The following is a 19,631-nucleotide window of genomic DNA, read 5'->3' on the forward strand; positions in this document are numbered from 1 at the left end:
CTTTAATATTTTCCCTTAATACTGATTTTTTTTTAAACCTAACTTTCTTTTGACTTGATTTTCTTTGCTTCAAAAGCAAAAACTACCTTTTCTTCCTAGTTGAGATTTGGATCTTGTTCCAATTTAATGAACTGATGGAATAAATTAAACCTTTTAGTCCTGGGGTGATGTTTTTATTTTATTTTATTTTATTTTTTTAAAGATTTTATTTATTTATTTTGACAGAGAGAGACACAGCGAGAGAGGGAACACAAGCAGAGGGAGTGGGAGAGGGAGAAGCAGGCTTCCCGCTGAGCAGGGAGCCTGATGTGGGGCTCGATCCCAGGACCCTGGGATCGTGATGGGAGCCGAAGGCAGACAGACGCTTAACGACTGAGCCACCCAGGCGCCCCTGGGGTGATGTTTTTAAATAACTTGAAGCTCCTAAATAACTATGATGATCCAGTCCCCCCTGATGGCTGATGGTATGTTTCATTTTTAAATAGCTCTTCCCTGGGTGCCTCAGTCGATTAAGCGTCTGTCTTCGGCTCCCGTCAGGTTCCCAGGGTCCTGGGTTTTCTGCTCAGTGGGGAGCCTGCTTCTCCCTCTCCCTCTGCCTGCCACTCCCCCTGCTTGTGTGCTCTGGCTCTCTCTCTCTGTCAAATAAATAAAATCTTAAAAAAAAAAAAATAGGGGCGACTGGGTGGCTTAGTCGTTAAGTGTCTGCCTTCGGCTCAGGTCATAATCCCAGGGTCCTGGGATCGAGCCCTTCATCGGGCTCCCTGCTCGGCGGGAGGCCTGCTTCTCCCTCTCCCACTCCCCCTGCTTGTGTTCCCTCTCTCACTGTGTCTCTCTCTGTCAGATGAATAAATAAAATCTTTAAAAAAAAAAAATAGCCCTTCCCAAGCCAGCAGTGACCCCCAGAAACAAGTCAGATGTAACTTGGTAATATCTGTATTAATTTGCATATTGGTATAAAGCACACCCTTAGGATCACCCTTCCAAAATGACTTTATTCTGGACTTTTCTTTCCATGGACTAAAGGTGGGTTTGAAACTCAGCCATGATTCTGTGTTCGGTGTTTACAAACTAAGGTGTTAAAATTCACCTTAAACTTAGGACTGAAAATTAGGTTTTAGTTTAAATGAATTCTGTTCAGCTAGTAAAGGGGTATGCATTTTCATTGCCCTTTGGAATTAAAAATAATCTGCTTTGCCTAATTACTCTCTTTTCTGTGACTAATTAAAATCTATAAAAATTGTAGTAGCCAAATAGGAACCATACTAAAAAGTGATTTGGGCTTTTAAAATCAATGTGCCTTTTGCAAAGAGATGCTTAGCTGATGTTTTAAATGTGTGTTATGTTAATGCAAGTTTCTGTTATTAATTTCCTGTTTTCTCTTTACTGTTTGAAAACCCACAGAACCAAGCCTGTTTCAGTAGGGTTTTTGTGTGTGCATTGAAGTCCTTTTCTATAATAACAAATACTGAATCATTTTACTACAGCTCTTCCAAATCTGGTTCTCATTTGTTTGCCACTTGACTCGCTCAGCCTCTGTCTCTCCCAGCATAATGTCACTTTGTCCTCTCTGAGAAGTTTTGTTTATTTCCAAATGAGGAATTTTCTGAGTGAAAATTAAGTCTTCCATGACCCCCCAAACTTGAACATTCTTCTCCTTCCAAGCAAATGTTTTAGTTTTTTTCTTTTTTTCTTCCTTTTTCTTCTTCTTCTTCTTTTTTTTTTGGCTTCTAAATACAGTTATCCTCTGGGCTGGCTGAGGCAGAGCACAGAAAGCCTTGTTGCAAATGTCCAAGGAGTTTGGGTTGGCAGAAAATGATGGAAGAGTGAACAGGTGCCTGTGGTCAAGGCAGCCTAGCTTGGGTGTGGGTCAGATGAGATCTGAACCGTGCCAAAGTGGAGGAACACGAATATATAGCTGCCATCTAGTTTCCCGTCTTTCGTGGCCCTTATTTTTCTGCTTTGAGGAGACAATTGAAGCACATCTTGTTTCATAGAAAGGCCTAAAGATCTGAAGTATCCAAAAAGCTTTTCTAAATGTCCTCTCTCCCTGATAAATGATAATTTACGTTTTTACATTAGGAAACATTTATGTATTATGAAGCCATAGGGCTCTTTCCTGCATCAGAGCCAACAATAGGTTAAGTTCATTTTAAAATGCAACAAACAGAAGCTGGCTGCAATTTCTGGAAGAGTCTGGGTGTACTCCCTATTCATCCCTACCCACTGTCATGGCTCTTCTCTCCCCTCCACAATCCCCAGTCTGTCTCTCCCTTACACCCAGCTTAGGTCACTGGGGAGCTGACAAACCTTATACCCTACAAGGAGAAAACAGAGCAGCTGCCCCTGCTCCCCCTCCATCCTTGCTCAGAAGGCCACGGGAGTTATGAATCTGAAATGTCAAGTGCAGGCAGGAAATGCGCAGTCACAGCCATCCAGAGGCAGTGACAGGCCTCTCTTTGGCTGCCAGTATCACTGTTGTTAGTTTAGTACCAGCACAGAAGGAGTCCGAGGAAAGCATCGTTTCACAAAGGAAAGGGAGAGAAATGGCGGTCAGACCCTTGTACACGCGTGGCCGCCACGGAGCACCTTCTCCCCACCCGCGGTCAGGCCCTGTTGGAAGGCAGCAGCAGAGAGCAGGAAAGCCTGGAGAGCCAGAGTGGACTGTTTTAAAGGTTTATATTATGGGCTTAAGGAGGAAAATTGAATATTTAGCCTGGACATGAGAACATGTGAAGGAGTGGAGATTTGTTTTCTTTGAGGCTAAGAAGCGTTACTTTCTGAAATGTGGCTACCAGCTCGTCCCTCTTTCCATTGTGGTCAGGTCCAAGAGGACTGGGTTTAAGTTACTGTGGGTGAGAGGAAAGCTAATCAATAGTCAAGTGTTTTGTGCCACACTGCATTAGCAGAAGGAAGAAATGCACGGGGTATTAAGAGGTATGGACCCAGGCCGGCCAGCCTGGCTTGGAATCCTGGCTTCCGCATTTCCTAGCTGTGGGACCTTGGAATAAATTACTCTACCTCTAAGCCTCAGTCACCTCATCCATAAAGTGGGGATAATGTACCTATTCCTTCATAGCGTTACTTTTAAGGTTAAAGGAGTTAATATAGGTAAAGTGCTTTGAACAGTGGCTGGCTCTGTTAAGGGCTGTCTGTGTGGTAAATGTAATTAGCACAAGCAGTGGGAAGGATTTTAGGGTCATCTGGGGCAGCACTTCACTTTACAGCTAAGGAGGCAGTCGCAGGAGGTAGAATTGAGATGAGAAGCCATTTCTGCAGAATTCTAGTCCAGGGCTGTTGCCACTGTTTGGCTACCTTTTGGAAATTGCCCGTTGCTTCGAAAGCACTTCGTTTTTGTTCCTCTTCCATCCCCTCCCCCTCAGAGCCAGTTTTTCTAGGGTACTTCTTATGTGCCAGCACTGTGCTAAAGGCTGACATATGTGACCTTATTTAATCCTTACAGCAACCTGTGACGAAGGTGCTATTATTAGCCCCATTTGTTTTACAAGTGGCATCTGAAGCTCAGAGAGGTTCAGTGACTTGCCCAGGGGTACACAGCTTCAAAGAGGTAGAGCCTGGGTTAGAGCCCGGGCTGTCTGACTCCAGAACCTGTGTTGTTAACCGTGCCGCGGATTTTCCTCAGAAAGTCCCAGTAGAGTACAGATGTGCTCAATTAAACCAGCTATTGCTGAAGCAGCCACAGCAGTCAGCCATACAGATTTGAGGCCATTTTGTCATCCTGTTTCAACCTATAACCTGCTTTGTTTTCAGACCTAGGTCTCACGTGTGTCCTTATTCTGACAATGCTGTTAACAAAAACAGGTTACCAAAAGAATTTCTCTCCCTGCTTGAGACTCTGAAAGTCGAAGGTCAGGGAGCAGACCAAGAGAGGTCAGGACCAGAGCTTGTGGTTATCAGGGCTCTGGGCAAGGTGGGGGTCACTGCCAGGATCCTAGTAGACCAGATAAGATGGGTCAGATGCCAGAATTCCCATCTAGACCAGTGGTTCTTTACCTTTAACCCCTGTGAGACACTCATGACAATCTTAAACTCCCTTCTTTTCAGAAAAATGCACAAGCTTGCACACCAAAATATTGTTTTCAGGTGGCCTTAGCAAAAAACCTCTGTACTAGGCTGCATAGTAAAGTATTTAAGAGCATACTCTGGAGCCAGATGGCCTGGATTCAAAATCTGCCTCTCCCACCTTTTTTTTTTTTCTTTTTTAATCAGGGGCTGAGTTAGTTAGTTAGTTAGTTAGTTAGTTAGTTAGTTAGTTAGTTATTTGACAGAGAGAGACACAGCAAGAGAGGGAACACAAGCAGGGCAAGTGGGAGAGGGAGAAGCAGGCTTCCGCCTGAGCAGGGAACCCGATGCAGGGCTCGATCCCAGGACCCTGGGACCATGACTTGAGCCGAAGGCAGACACTTAACAACTGAGCCACCCAGGCGCCCCTCTCCTCTCCCACTTATTAGCTGTGCAGCCTTGAGCCAAGTTACTTAGTGTCTCGGGCTTCAATTCCCTCAACTATAAAATGAGGACAATAACAGTAATTATAGGATCGTTGTGAGGATTAAATGAGTTACTATGTATAAAATGCCTAGTACCCTGTTCCTTTACAGCACTGTTCACTATTACTGCTAGTAGTAGCTTAGCCCATTCAGTAAATGGTTATGGGCAGAATGAATGAATAATTCTAATGGGGATGCCAAGTCTAAAGTAGAACATCCCAACCAGTGTGTCACAAGTGGGCTATAGTTATGTAAAGATATTGACCCGCTCAGCCCTTGGGGCTGCCAGAGCCCCAGCTGGTTGCTCCTGGCTTCAAGCAGAAGCCATCTGCTACGTACAAACATCCTTCTCCCTGGGTGCCCCAACATGAAAACAGTTTGGGCAGTACTGATGGAGATCAGTTGGCAGATAGTGAGTACCAAGTAGGCAGTCCAGGTCCCAAGTCCAGGGGAATTCTGTGGATGGGCAGTGAGAATCTTAACTGCTAAACCCAGAACAAGGCTTCACAGCTATGGGCTCTTGCTCAAGTAGGCTGATCACCAATGCAAAGGAAGTCTGCCAGCAGGATGCTCCAGCACTTCCCTCCTTGCACACAAGGACCCGGTGAGTCACTCCACAAGGATTTGCAGAGAGCCCACAGTGAACCAGAAACCAGGCTGGAGCCCAAAGTCCTGTGTGGGCAACAAATGTGAAAGAGGCAGTGATAAGTACTGAAGTAGGTGACTGTAGGTGTGTGAGTGCTAGGAAGAGGTAGAGCCAAGGGCTGCAGGGATTTATAACAGCTCCCAGCCTTGCCTGCAAGGTGGAGTCCGAGGGCCATAGGAAGCTTTTGAAGAGTTTTGATCAAGGAAGTAGTGGATTTAGGTTTGTACTTTTTTTTTTTCACCCAAAGATTTTATTTATTTGAGAGAGACAGAGCATGAGTGGGGGAGGGGGCGGGGAGAGGGAGAGCAAGAAGCAGACTCCCTGCTGAGCAGGGAACCTGACGTGGGACTCCATCCTAGCCGCCCCCGCCCCCGCCAAGATCACAACCTGAGTGGAAGGCAGATGCTTAACTCACTGAGCCACTCATGTGCCCTTGAACTTTTTTTAAAAGTCTGACACAATATTACAAAATGCCTAGGAAACAGGCAAGAGCTTATTTGAGGACATACATTAGTAGGCTCTTACGGTAGTTAAGATGTGAGAGGTGATATCTGAAATAGGTACATAGACTTATTAAGTTTTTAAAAATTGTTTCTAGTTGAGGTATAAATGATGTACAACATCATGACTTAATATTTGTATGTATTGCAAAATGATCACCACAGTTAATATCCATCGCCCTACATGATTACAGATTGTTTTCTTATGTTGAGAACTTTTAAGATTTATTCTCCTCGCGGGCGCCTGGGTGGCTCAGTTGGTTAAGCGACTGCCTTCGGCTCAGGTCATGATCCTGGAGTCCTGGGATCGAGTCCCGCATCGGGCTCCCTGCTCGGCAGGGAGTCTGCTTCTCCCTCTGACCCTCCCCCTCTCATGCTCTCTCTATCTCATTCTCTCTCTCAAATAAATAAATAAAATCTTTAAAAAAAGATTTATTCTCCTCGCAACTGCCAAATATGCAATTCGGTATTACTAACTATAGTCACCATGTTGTACATTACATCCCCATGACTTACTTATTTTATAACTGGAAGTTTGTACCTTTTGTCTCTCTTGATCCATTTTGCCTACCCCCAACCACCAATCTGTTCTCTGTATCTATGAGTTTGCGTGTTTTTTGGGTTTTTGTATGCCATTCATGAGTGAGATCATATGGTATTTGTCTTTGACTTATTTCACTTAGCATAATACCATCTATGTCCATCCATGTTGTCACAAGATGGCAAGATTTCCATTTTTTATGGCGAAATAATATCCTGTTGTATATATGCACCACAGTTTCTTTATCCATTCATCCATCCATGGACACTTAAGTTTTCCATGTCTTGGCTATTGTAAATAATGCTGAATGTGTATATTTTTTCAAGTCAGTGTTTTTATTTTCTTTGGACAAATACCCAGAAGTGGAACTGCTGGATCATATATGGTAGTTTTATTTTTAATTTTTTGAGGAACCTCCATACTGTTTTCCAATTTACACCAATTTCCATTCCCACCAACAGTGCACAAGGGTTCCCTTTTCTCCACATCCTCCCCAATGCTTGCTATTTTGTGTCTTTTTGACAATAGCCATTCTAACAGGTGATATCTCATTGTAGCTTTGATTTGCATTTCTCTCATGATTAGGGATGTTGAGCATCTTTTTATGTACCTTTTGGCCATTTGGATGTCTTTGGAAAATGTCGATTCAGATCCTCTGCCTGGTTTTTAATTGAATTGTTTGGGGTATTTGCTGTTAAGTTGTATGAGCTCTTTGTATCTTTTGGATATTAACCCCTTATCAGATATATGATTTGCAGATGTTTTCTCCCTTTCTATAGGTTGCCTTTTCATTTTGTTGATGGTTTCCTTCGCCGTGCAGGACCTTTTTTAGTTTGATGCAGTCCCATTTGTTTATTTTCGCTTTTGTTTCCTTTGCTTTTGGTGTCAAATCCAAAAAATTATAGCCAAGACCATGTAAGGGAGCTTACCACCTGTGTTTTCGTCTAGGAGTTCTATGGTTTCAGGTCTTACATTCAAGTCTTTAATCCCTTTTAATTTTTGTGTATGGTGTCAAATAGTGGTGTATCTAGACTTTTGAGGGCAAAGAAGGAATCAAGGATGACCCCACCATTTCTGGGTGGCTGGAAATGCTAGCCCAGGGATGGGGGATACTGGAAGAGAAGAGTTCTGGGGAGCACATGATGAGTTCTGTTGGGGCCTCATTCTGTTTGTGATGCCTGTGGGATGTTCCCTGATGATAGTCAACAAGGCCAGTGGATGGATAGGTCGGAGCATAGGAAAGCTGTTGGAATGTGTAGAGATGTGATGTGTGCTCCCCAGAACCAGCAGCACTGGGGCTGGCAGCCTGCCTTTAACGGGGCTTCCTTCTAAGGACAGTGAGTTTAAGGATTTTATTTATTTATTTGAGAGAGAGAGAGAGCACGCGAGCTTGAGCAGGGGGAGGGGCGGAGGGAGAGGGAGAAGCAGGCTCCCTGCTGAGGAGGGAGCCCAATGCGGGGCTCGATCCCAGGACCCCTGGATCATGACCTGAGCCGTAGGCAGACACTTAACCAACTGAGCCACCCAGGCCCCCCAGGACAGTGAGTTTAAAAGTGGGTTTTGATCAGTGAATCTTACTTTACAACCAGTTTGGCTGGCGTGCTTCTGTTGTATGCTCAACTTTTAGAATTCTTCAATATTTATATTGTGAACCTTCACAAAAGCCAGCATAGTTCTATACTTTGAAGAATTCATCTTTTTCTTCTTGGTTGGCCTCATTCACTCTTTCCTTATGTGTCCTTGTAGCAGGAGGAAGCTGTGCAACTCATAATGTGACACTGTCCATTTTCTCAGACTTGTGACCCAGAAGGAAATCTCTGACCTCAGCTGTGGCTCTTGGTGCTGGCCAGAAGCCAACTTCATGTCTGAGTGTACGAGTAGCAGTTTGCCATGGAGAGCTTGGGGCTGCAAACGGTGACCCTCAGTGATGGGACGACAGCCTATGTCCAGCAAGCTGTCAAAGGTGAGTATTTCCAGGTACCCCAGAATCTCACCCTGTCCCCCAGCCTCTGGAGAGGAGTGTCCCCTTCTCAAAGTCTCACCACCACCACCACCGTGCACTCCCGCTTGCATGCCACAACTTACTCAGCATGAGAATTTCTTGAGGTCATTGACAAAATGGCAACTCTTTAAAAGAAAATGCCATCGAGGCAGGCCAGCCTAGAAAATCAGACTAGCCCAGCTGGAGGAACCAAGACCTCTGAAAGGCAGAATTCCTTACATGTTGTAAGTAGTTCATAAATATTTCTGGAAATGAATGAACACTCTGCTGGTTATATGTCTTCCCACTTTTCAAATAATTCAAATAAGTCCAGTTTCTCAGTGCTCTCTAGAAACTTTCAAGTAAGTTAAGCCATGTACAGAGGGGGACACCCAAGCATAGATCTCATCCCTTAGGCCCCACTAAGGTTGCCAGGAATAAAAATACAGGGTATACAGTTAAATTTGAATTGAAAAAAAAAATTGAATTGCAGATAGACAATGAATAATTTTGTAGTAAAGTATGTCCCAAATACTGCATGGGATAGATAAGTATAAACATGGGATTAAGCACTACAAATAGTAAAATAATGGGGCACCTGGGTGACTCAGTCAGTTAAGCATCTGCCTTAGGCTCGGGTCGTGATCGGGTGTCCTGGGATCAAGTTGGGCTCCCTGCTCAGTGAGAAGTTTGCTTCTCCCTTTCCCTCTGGCCCTGCTCATGTGCTCTCTCTCTTTCTCTCTCAAATAAATAAATAAAATCTTAAGAAAATAAAATAAAAGTAGTAAAATAGTAGCACTAAGTACTGACAAAGAGTTTGCTGTTTACCTGAAATTTGGAATCACCTGAAATTCCATTCTCAAGAAACTTAAAATCAAGGTGGGTGTGGAGTCAGAACTGAGTGTCACTGAAGGACAGGGCCTTCGGGCCAGGGACACTCACCACTGTGACAGCCTCCTTTCTCACCAGCATTCTCAGGCATGCCAGATGGCCTGCCTGTCTTCCTTGGACAGCACTGGGCAAACATCGCCTCGCTCCTGCTCTTTATTTTCCCTCTTCTGGACTCTGTGAGCTCCACCATCCTCGTGAATGCACTGTCATTGCAACATTGCCCGCCTTCATCTCAACACATTGTGAAAGTGTATTTCAGTTCCCCAGAGAAATTGTTTGTTGATTTTATTTTAAATTGTCTGCTTCCTGATGACGACAAAGAGGCCCCTTAATCTCCTCAGTAAGCTCTTTCCATATGACAGTGTTGGCGGGGAGGGTTGCCTTCTGGAAAGGTTTTTGTCAAGAGCTGTCTATGATGTGTGGGCCTGGTTGGCTTCGTCTGCTTGAGAGCAGAACTTCTCTGGAATACCTTTGAAGCCTGAAACTCTCTGTTGGCAGACTCCCCATCGCAGGTCTTGCCCCTCTGCTGCAGTCACAGCAGAATGAGATGGAAGAACTTAGGAAGCCTGGAAAAATGGCTGCATCTGCTCCCTGGACCCAGTTATTTCCCGTGCCTCGGTCTTCTGCTGTGAATTAATGGTCGAGTGGGTGAATAAAGAGCAAGTGGCCACGCTTGGCCTGAGAAAGCCACCCTCTTTTCTTATGTCTTCCCCTTTTTTGTGTGGGTCTCCTTGCTTCGCCCACCTCCCCGTTCCTCTCTCTCTCTCGTCGCCATTCTCTGGCTCCTACAGCGTGTGCACACACAGACTCACACACAACCGATTTCACACTCCTGAGGGGAGAGCCGGCCTTCGGGAACCAGGACCACACTCCCCCTGGCGAGCTCCCCTGCAGCTCTTGACCAGGCCACTGTCCCTTGTCAGCGGCCAGCTCTCCCTGGGGCCAGCTTAGGCAGCAGGCAGCCCTAACGGTTTATGAGCTTTGTCTATCATCAGGGTAAGCGTAAAACGTTTTTTCTCAACACTTTTGAGAGTGGAAGAGTGTGCTGTGAATAAAAATGCACTGGGACCTTTCGGGGCAAACGGGAACATATGGCCACCTCTCCATCATGGGACATGAGGGCCGTGTCAGTCAGCTGACATCCCCACCCGGCCCTCCGCATTGTCGTCTCTGGTGTGCGAGGTGATTCTAGGTTGAAATCTTTTCCCAAGTAACTCTTCTCAACCTTTGGTCTCGTGCCTCAAAGCAATAGCCGCTGTGCTAGCAGAAGTCTGCTCCTGCTCTCAGAACCCCAAGTGCGGTGCTCTGGCCGCAACAGATAAGGCGTTAAATGCAGGGAAGCCCGTGGCTTGCTGATGGGAGGCGGTGAGGGGGTCCGTCTGCCTGCCTTTCTCCTATGTCTTAACCTTTGTCTCTACCTCACCTGGCTTCAGCTGGGTTGTAGAACTGTGGGTTCCTGACCCGAGAAGACTCGGTGTGGAGGTGAGTTTGGGGATTCTTCTGAGGGGGAGTTAGCAGAGGTAGGCTAGAAGCAGCTGCCTGGTCTTTTCCCCACATCATAAGAGTTCAAATTCCTAAACCTGAAACTCGTGAAGAAAGGAGTAAGCAAACCACTTGTCATGAGCTCTTCCCTCTCCCTTCTTACCTTTCTCGCCTCGTTCCCTCTCATCCCCTGGGAAACTTGGACATGAGGAGAGGCCTGTCGAATCCTAATTCTACAAAGTTGTTTTTTTTTTTTTAATTTATTTATTTGTTATAGAGAGCACAAGCAGGGTGAGGGGCAGAGGGAGAAACAGGCTTCCCGCTAAGCAGGGAGCCTGATGTGGGACTCGATCTCAGGACCCGGGGATCATGACCTGAGCCAAAGGCAGACGATTAACCAACTCAGCCACCCACACATCCCTGTCTAATCCTAATTCTAAACCAAAGAGCCTGTTGCTCCTAGAAGTGCTTCCCAGTAAGCCCCATCCTCCACCACCATCTCTAAAGATAAATAAATAAATGAAATCTTAAAAAAAAAAAAAAAAAGTGCTTCCCAGTAAAGATCTGAGGCAAAGGAACGGTAATATCTCAGGAACTCTGGAGTCTTGTTATGTTTTATACTGCTTGCTTGTTGCCTCGGGTGAGTCATCTTTTAATTAGAAAATTGAAATGAAAAGGTCAGAGGTGAATGAAGGAGACAGTCCCCACAGCGGCAGTGGAACAAGGCCTGGAGGACACGCAATAGCATAGCGGTTGAGTTCACATTAGCTCCCTGTTGCTTTATTTTCTCTTCTAAAATGCAGATCGGGTTTATGATGATAAAAGCTAAGGCTTGGGGCGCCTGGGGGGGCGCAGTCGGTTGGGCATCCGACTCTTGGTTTTGGCTCAGGTCGTTATTTCAGGGTCGTGGGATTGAGCCCCACTTCGGCCTCTGCGCTCAAGGCAGAAGTCTGCTAAAGTTTCTCTCTCTCCCTCTCTCTCTGCCCCTCCCTGCCGCTCGCTCTTTCTCCAAATAAATTTTTTAAAAAAGCTAAGGCTTATTGAAGGCTGACTACCCACACTCCTGGCATTGTTTTATATTCGTTAATTCATTTAACCTTCACAGCAACCCAGTGACAAAGACACGGTTTTTAATCCTCTTTTTAAGAGGAGGAAACTGAGGCACAGAGAGGTTAAATAAACTGCTGAGAACACACAGCTAGTAAGAGGTAGAGCTGAAACTCAAACCCAGGATGCCTGGACAGTTCCAGAGCCACTTGCTTTTAACCACTAAGCTATTCCGCCTTAGAAGGTCTAGTTCCGGGTGTACTGCACAGTGGGAGACAAGGAATGTATTTCGATTTGTTAGTTCAGTTAGAGTGCTGATTTTTGACCCACTGAGGTCTTTCCAGGTTTCAGGGCATTCTTTGTTCTCTATTTAGATCAGTCTCGGCAGCTTACCGTTAGGCTGGAAGTCCCCACTTTACTGGGCATGTATGGAATAATAAATGAAGTTGCTCCTCGAGTAGAGGAAGGGAATCTGTTGGGGGCTCTAGGGTTCCTCATAGTGGGATGTCTTCACACCCAGTAGCATTGAGGCCCAGGCCCAGAGAGGCAGGGAGCAGGGGACATGGAGCATGTCACCTGTGCTTAGACATGCAAACTGTGCCTCAAACAGGCCTCTTCGAGAAGCAGGCAGGTGTCCCTTGGCCCTCTTCTGGGCCTGACCTGCTTCTCTCCATTTCCACCTTCACAGGAGAGAAGCTGCTTGAAGGGCAAGTGATCCAGCTCGAGGACGGAACCACTGCATACATTCACCAAGTGACGGTGCAGAAAGGTGAGAGCACCCCAAGACACCCCAGCCTCATGGAGGCCAGGCAGCCCCCACCGAGGGAGGGGTGGGATGGCATCGAGCTGCAAAGAAAGGCAAGCATTGCTCTCCTTACAGAACCTCTCTCCTTTGAGGATGGACAGCCTGTACAGCTGGAAGATGGCAGCATGGCCTACATACACCGCACACCCAAAGGTGGGGTCACGGTCCTCATGACTGGTGGGACGGAAGGGAGGCAGAACTGGCAGAAGTTGGGGCATAGCCATGGGAGCTGTAGTGCCCAAGCTCACCTGGATTAGCAGGCTTGCCTCCCTCCCCCGGTGCCTACCATCGGAGAGGCGATTTCTGCCTCCAGGAAACAGCCCCTGAACTCAACAGCATGGGCCTTAATGGTGGCTTTGTCTCTACCACAGCTGCAAAGTCTTAGGGCTTTAAGTAGGACCCGAGGGTGTCTAAGTACTGAGGAATAACCGTTTATCCCTTCTACAAGTGGTTTCTTGCTCAACTACTGCATGCCAGGCATTGCACTAGGTATGGAGTGTACAAGCGGGGATGGAGGCAGGCATGGTCCCTGTTCTTCCAGAGGCCAGAGGGAGACAGAAGTGAGACGAACAGTCACCGATGAACTCATCATCATGAGCAGAGATCCAGCACAGGGAGGGCTTTTCCGTGGAAGTGATGCTCAGGCTGAGAGCTGAAGGGTAGGCTCAGCTGGAAGAAGAGGGATGGCAGGGAACAGCAGGAACAGCATGTGAGGCTCAGAGATGGGAGGAGGAAGAATGGCATATTTCAGGGAACTGCTATGAGCCAGAATGGGGGCGGGGGGGGCAGGGAGGGCAAGATAGGTAAGATGAGAGAGGCAGGGGCCAGAGCACTGGGGCTTGAGTGTCAAGGTAAGGGTTTGGTTGTTGGTCTTTATCCTGAGACTGGTGGGAAGCAGTGGAACCATCAGATAATATGATTTCCTGTGTCCTGCAAAGATCCTTTTGGATGCTGTGCAGCCTGGAGGGAATTAAAGGGCTACCAGTTAGGAGGTTCTTGTGGTCATCTAAGGCCAAGATGATAATGGTCCCCTCGGCTCCTTGGGGACTTTGTGAGTTCCCTGTCAGAGCTCCATAGGAGACCTTGTCCTCGGGAGAGCTGGCCCCAGAAGAAGAGCCAGCCAGAGTGAATCACCAAGGAGAGGGACCAGAAGATGCCGAAACCTTCCTTGGTATATGTAGTTCTCGTTACCTTAAAGCCAGGGTCCCCGCCACATCCCTTGCCCTCGTGCGGCCTCGGGGCTAACTGCGTGTTCCCCGCAGAGGGCTATGACCCCAGTGCCCTGGAAGCCGTCCAGCTGGAAGATGGCTCCACCGCCTACATTCACCACCCCGTGGCTGTGCCGCCAGACAGCGCCATCCTGGCCGTGCAGACGGAGGTGGGCTTGGAGGACTTGGCCGCCGAGGATGACGAGGGCTTCAGCGCAGACACGGTGGTGGCCCTGGAGCAGTATGCCAGCAAGGTGAGCTTGCGGAGCCTGACGCGGCCCGTCTGCTCCCTCGGCCCAGATCGCCACCACTCGAGGGGACAAGGGCCGTCCTGTGCTCGGGCCTGGCCTGAGCTACTCCCCATCTTGCCCCTCCACCCCGGCTCCCCCGACACATCTGTCCACAGCGTGCGTGACAGCGTGGCCGGGGCCACCAACAGCTGGTGACGCTCCCCCTAGTTTATGCCGTCTCGGCCGAGGGAAGGCAGCTTCGAAGAGCGGTGACATCTGTACGGTGGTGACTTAGAGCCTGCTGCACTTGGGCTGTTGTTACAGTAATCCTCTGTGCTGTCTGAGAAAGCCCTTGCCAGTGACTTTTATTAGTTTTCCGGGCCACCGAGGTCAGCCAGTCTCATATTTATTTCTTCTCTGCAACTCATGTAGTCATTTGGGGGAATAACCTCAGTAGGCAGTGACGAGGGCAGATGCAGCAGAGCGGCTGGGATTCTTGGGACATGGGGCCCGCACAGTAGCTCAGCTGCGAGGGAGGAAGATCAGGGCTCTCCCCACGTGTCAGTCAGGTGGCGTGCTCTCTGCCAGAGTGGTGGTCCCGCCCATGGGCGACATGGGCACCGAGATCTGTGAGCACGCCAAACCGGGGGGCCCCCTCCCTGGGGTGAACTGCAGAGCCTCAGGGTGGACATGGCAGGGCTCCCTGGGGCACTAATGTTACCCAAAATTTGGGGAGGGGGGCTTGTTTTTATAATAAGACTACGTAGCAGTATCAGAGAAGAAGAGGAAACTCTCATGTCTTTCCAACATGAAGCACAAAACTTGACACCAGACTGCTTTGGGCTTTGCCCACTCCCTCCGTTCCCTGCGGTGTATTTTAGAAGCCATATTTGAGACTTGCTGCTGTTAGAAAGACAACTGGGCTTTGGATCATGAACCCTGAGGTCCGTGCTGATTCTCCTGCCACCTAGTCTGACCTTGAGTGAGTCATTCTGCTCCCAGGCATTAGCTCGTGCCTCTGAGAGGATGAGACAGGACTAGATGACCTCAGAGGTCACTTCCAACCCTTGATTCCCCCGAGAGCCAGTGAGGCAGGGGAATGAAATCCAAACACCTGAATGGGTTAGCACGCCAAGCAGGCCTGGCCACCTGTGACACTCCCCCGCCATTCACCAGCTGTTTAAGTGTGTGGAATTTTGTCAGCTGCTTGACCCCCTGACTTGGAGCTGACTAGACAGACCTTGCCATGAATTTGGCCTCACCAATTCGTCTCCTACTCCCCATGCCTTCCAGACTTCTGTTTCAGGAGCTTCTTTTTTTTTTTTTTTTTTAATTTTATTTATTTATTTAGCAGAGAGAGAGAGCACAAGCAGGGGGAGTGGCAGGCAGAGGCAGAGGGAGAAGTAGGCTCCCCGCAGAGCAAGGGGAGCCCGATGTGGGACTCGATCCCAGGACCCTGGGATCATGACCAGAGCCGAAGGCAGTCGCTCAACCAACTGAGCCACCCAGGCACCCTCAGGAGCTTCTGGGAAGGCCAGAGTGTCCCGGAAACAAAGACTAAGGGACAGTCCCAACAGGACCCTGCTCAGGAAAGCAGAAGAGCAGTAAGGCCTCCCTGAAGCCCGGGGCAGGTGGGAAGCAGGTGGCTCCAGCAATGTTCTCAAGAGAGAAGATGGGGCGGGGGGAGGGCGGACTGGTCAGTCAGCTGGGTGCTGTGGTTAGAGCTGAAACTTCTGGTGAGCACCTGCAGGCCCTGCCCTGGGTGTTTCTGCAGTTTGCTGCTTGTACCTCACCCTGGTCAACCCAGGTGAGCGTATCCCCACAGCAAGCCCCCTTGTTAATGCTCCTGCTGAGCACAGGTTTCCCACAAGGAGGGAGGGGTCTCCTCCCATCAGAGGATAACGGCGTCCAGAGCTGTGGCCTCCTAGGTGCATGTGGTCAAAAGTGGGGCTTGCTGGTGGGGGCGCCTGGGTGGCTCAGTCATTAAGCGTATGCCTTCGGCTCAGGTCATGGTCCCAGGATCCTGGGATCGAGCCCCACTTTGGGCTCCCTGGCCAGGCCTGCTTGGCGGGCTAACCCACTCAGGTGTTCGGATTTCATTCCCCTGCCTCACTGGCTGTCAGGGGAATCGAGGGTTGGAAATGACCTCTGAGGTCATCTAGTCCTGTCTCATCCTCTCAGAGGCACGAGCTAAGGCCTGGGAGCGGAATGACTCACTCAAGGTCAGACTAGAAGCCTGCTTCTCTCCCTCTCCCACTCCCCCTGCTTGTGATCCCTTTCTTGCTGTGTCTCTGTCAAATAAATAAATAAAAATCTTTAAAAAAAAAAAAAAGTGGGGGTTGCTGGGAGGCTTGGCTGGCTCAGTCAGTGGAACGTGGGACTCTTGATCTCGGGGTTGTGGGTTCAAGTCCCATACTAGGTGTAGAGATTACTTAAAAATAAAATCTTAAGGAGTACCCCGGTGGCACAGTTGGTTGAGTGCCCAACTCTTGGTTTCGGCTCAGGTCGTGATCTCAGCGTCCTGAGATGGAGCCCCATGTAGGGCTCCACGCTCAGCATGGAGTCTGCTTAAGATTCTCTCTCCCTCTCCCCCCACCCCACCGTGCTCCTTGCATGCTCTCTTCCCCCCCGCCTCATAAATACGTAAGTAAATAAATAAACGGTTTTTTTAAAGATTAAAAAAAAAAGTGGGGGTGCTGGCTCTCAGCAAACTTACCTACCTGTCTGGGAGATGGCCTTTCTTCCATAGCTGTCACAGCCCCTGTGACACTGAGTCCTTCCTGTATCCATGACAGGTGGTGGGGACTCCACATGCGAGCCCTGTTTCTCCTGCAGAGTGCTTCAGTGCCTGTTTCCTGTCTCGGTCTGTCTCCCCCGGTTGCCCTTCTCCCCCTGGCAGGTTTAACCCTGTGTGTTAGGTCTTAAGCTGCCTATATTCCACCTCTTCCCTCTCGTCACTGAGGAGGATACAGATAGGAACCTCAAGATTTTTTTTCCTCAGGTCCTGCATGACAACCAGGCTCCCCATAACGGCAAAGGACAGCAGGTTGGGGACAGGGCATTCCGCTGTGGCTACAAAGGCTGTGGGCGTCTCTACACCACTGCTCATCACTTGAAGGTAAGGTGGTCACGCGCACCTTTCAGCCTTACTGTTTTCCCCACCAGGCTGTAATTCTGACTTCCTGCTTTGACTAGAACCAGTCCCTGCCCTACTGAAAGGAGGAGATGAGTGTACCGAAATGTCAGCCCAGGGGTCTGTGACACACATGAAGAGTGCAGGAAGGAAGAGAATCAGGGAGGGCCCTCTGGAGGAGGTGGCTTCTCAGCTAACGAGGCAGAATAAAGGAGGTGGCCAGTGCTGGTACTCTGAGCCCTAAAGACAACGGAAGAGGCCCTCCGTACCCCAGTCCCTCTGAGTCCCGTGGTTGCTTGTCCTCACAGGTGCATGAAAGAGCTCATACGGGTGACCGTCCATACAGGTGTGATTTCCCCAGCTGCGGAAAGGCCTTTGCCACAGGTAACCTACCTAGAAGAAGACTAAAGATGGACTGCTTCCAACTGAGGGCAGAGAGTTCTAGATTCACTTTGGGAATTTCCTGCCTTCCCAGAGAAACTGCTGCCTAAGCGCTCTGACTTGCAGGGCGCCATCTCTGGAGGAAACCCTGTTACGGAAGTGGGGGCAGCGTCACCCAGACTCGCAAAGGGAGCTGGGGGCTTGGTAGAGAGGCCCCGCCTCCTACATCGGCTGTGGGGTATTTGGGCCATTGCGTCTCTCTGGGCTCCATTTCCCTTCGGAAACCTCTAGCCGTGGCTCTCAGGCTTGTGTTCTGGAATGGCACTGGCCGCCCCTGGAGAGGGGAGGAGAGCAGTGTGGGCTTTTCCAGCCCCTCTGGCCTGCCCGGGCTGGGTAGGGATAGAGGCAGACACAGGTTTCTTGTGCCTGAGGAGCCATGGGGCCTCACAGAGCCCACCCGAAGACGGAGAGCCTCTGAATTAGGATAATGAGGCAGATTCCCCAGAGTGCTCTTCTCGTCCTTCCCTCCCACCTGCGGACAGGATACGGGCTGAAGAGCCATGTGCGCACCCACACCGGTGAAAAGCCATATAAGTGCCCAGAGGAGCTGTGCAGCAAGGCCTTCAAGACCTCAGGAGACCTGCAGAAGCACGTCCGGACCCACACCGGTAGGCTGGGCCCTGCCCCGTTCACGCTGTGACCTGGAGCTCCTTACTCCGGCATGACCCCCCCTTTCCTGAACCAGCCCACCCCACACACCCCATCTCCACAGGTGAACGCCCATTCCGGTGCCCCTTCGAGGGCTGCGGCCGCTCCTTCACCACATCTAATATCCGCAAGGTACACGTGCGCACCCACACAGGCGAGCGGCCCTACACCTGCCCCGAGCCCCACTGTGGCCGCGGCTTCACCAGCGCCACCAACTACAAGAATCATGTGCGCATCCACACAGGTGGGCCAGCCGGCATGGGAGAAGCACCCCTTCTGAGGCCCCGGCCCTCTCGACCCTAGGCTTCTGACCTGAGACATGTTCTCGGCTCCGAGCCCCGAGCCCTTCTGCTGGCCATTGCAGGCTGGCTTGTGGGCGGGGAGAGGGGGCTCTGTGGTTCCGGCCAGAACCACTGTCTCACTTGCAGTGAGCAGTTCCTTCCTTGCCGGTTAGGTCCCGTCCGACAGGTCCCGCTGGCCCTCTCAAGCTCCCTGCCACCTCCCTACACCCACCCTGAATTCTCCCCTTCCAGCTGAGCTCCCGGGAAAAGGCCAGGGTCAGGCGTGATGGGGGAAAAACAGTGAAATGTCACCCTTAGCTCCTCACCTCCTCCACGGTCCATATGACTCCTGCGTATCCTCGCCCTCCCCAGTGTCATATCCCTCATCCAGCCTTCTGTGTCATCTCTCGGCATATGTGTCCCCTCCCTCCCCCATCACCCCTGCTATGTCAGTCATCCCGCTCTATCTGCTGCCTCTCCTGTTCACAACATTCACCTTTCGAGCCCCTCCCCGTGTCCTCCCACCAGTCCCTTCACTCGCCCCAGCCTTCCCTCTGGGCTCAGCTGTCCCACACTCCTGTCCCCTCTGTTCTGCTGGCCGTCACCCCCAGCTGTGTCTGTTGAGAGTCCTAGGTCTCAGTACCGCGCCCTTCCCCCCCCCCCCCCAGCCTCCCTTCACCAATCCCCGTCTCCCGCCCCCGGCCCCTTAGTTTTCCCCTTGCCAGCCCCAGTTCCCGCCCCCCTCATAGCCCAGTGTCCCCAGGGGAGAAGCCATACGTTTGCACGGTCCCAGGCTGCGGGAAGCGCTTCACCGAGTACTCGAGCCTGTACAAGCACCACGTGGTGCACACGCACTGCAAGCCGTACACCTGCAGCGCGTGCGGCAAGACCTACCGGCAGACCTCCACTCTGGCCATGCACAAGCGCAGCGCCCACGGCGAGCTGGAGGCCACGGAGGAGAGCGAGCAGGCCCTGTACGAGCAGCAGCAGCTCGACGGTGAGGGCTACGGGCAGGAGGTGAGAGCGGGGCCAGGCCAGGCCTCCCCGTGGCTTGCCGGTGGCAGGTGTCAGCTCGGGCTCTCCTCTCCCAGCTGCCTGTGCCACCGAGGAGAGCCCGCCGCCCAAACGCCCCCGTGTTGCCTACCTCTCGGAGGTGAAGGAAGAGGGCGATGACATCCCAGCCCAAGTGGCCATGGTGGCCGAGGAGGACGGGGCGCCCCGGGTGGCTCTGATCACTCAGGACGGCGCCCAGCAGGTACAGGCCCCGGGGTGGGGGGAGGGGCGGGGGGGCC

At 50.3% G+C, this 19,631-nt stretch overlaps 1 protein-coding gene across 7 annotated transcripts in view; it reads left to right on the plus strand.

Moving 5' to 3' along the window:
• The window catches only part of ZNF76 (zinc finger protein 76), a 34,311-nt gene that overhangs the window by 11,786 nt on the left and 2,894 nt on the right, over positions 1-19,631 (plus strand). For 5 of the 7 annotated variants that reach the window (XM_081828060.1, XM_081828062.1, XM_081828063.1 and 2 more), the window contains exons 2-11: positions 7,987-8,155; positions 12,282-12,362; positions 12,474-12,551; positions 13,661-13,860; positions 16,838-16,954; positions 17,278-17,353; positions 17,893-18,018; positions 18,123-18,302; positions 19,103-19,336; positions 19,431-19,594. In XM_081828060.1, coding sequence (XP_081684186.1) covers positions 8,083-8,155; positions 12,282-12,362; positions 12,474-12,551; positions 13,661-13,860; positions 16,838-16,954; positions 17,278-17,353; positions 17,893-18,018; positions 18,123-18,302; positions 19,103-19,336; positions 19,431-19,594 — 1,329 coding nt within the window. In that variant the 5' untranslated portion in view covers positions 7,987-8,082. Of the gene's footprint in view, positions 1-7,986; positions 8,156-12,281; positions 12,363-12,473; positions 12,552-13,660; positions 13,861-16,837; positions 16,955-17,277; positions 17,354-17,892; positions 18,019-18,122; positions 18,303-19,088; positions 19,337-19,430; positions 19,595-19,631 lie in introns of all 7 variants that reach the window. The other 2 variants (XM_081828064.1, XM_081828061.1) reach the window with 2 other exon arrangements.

The sequence above is a fragment of the Leptonychotes weddellii genome, chromosome 8 (genome assembly GCF_054177405.1).
Source record: "Leptonychotes weddellii isolate Sample4059 chromosome 8, ASM5417740v2, whole genome shotgun sequence".
Taxonomy (NCBI): Eukaryota; Metazoa; Chordata; class Mammalia; order Carnivora; family Phocidae; genus Leptonychotes; species Leptonychotes weddellii.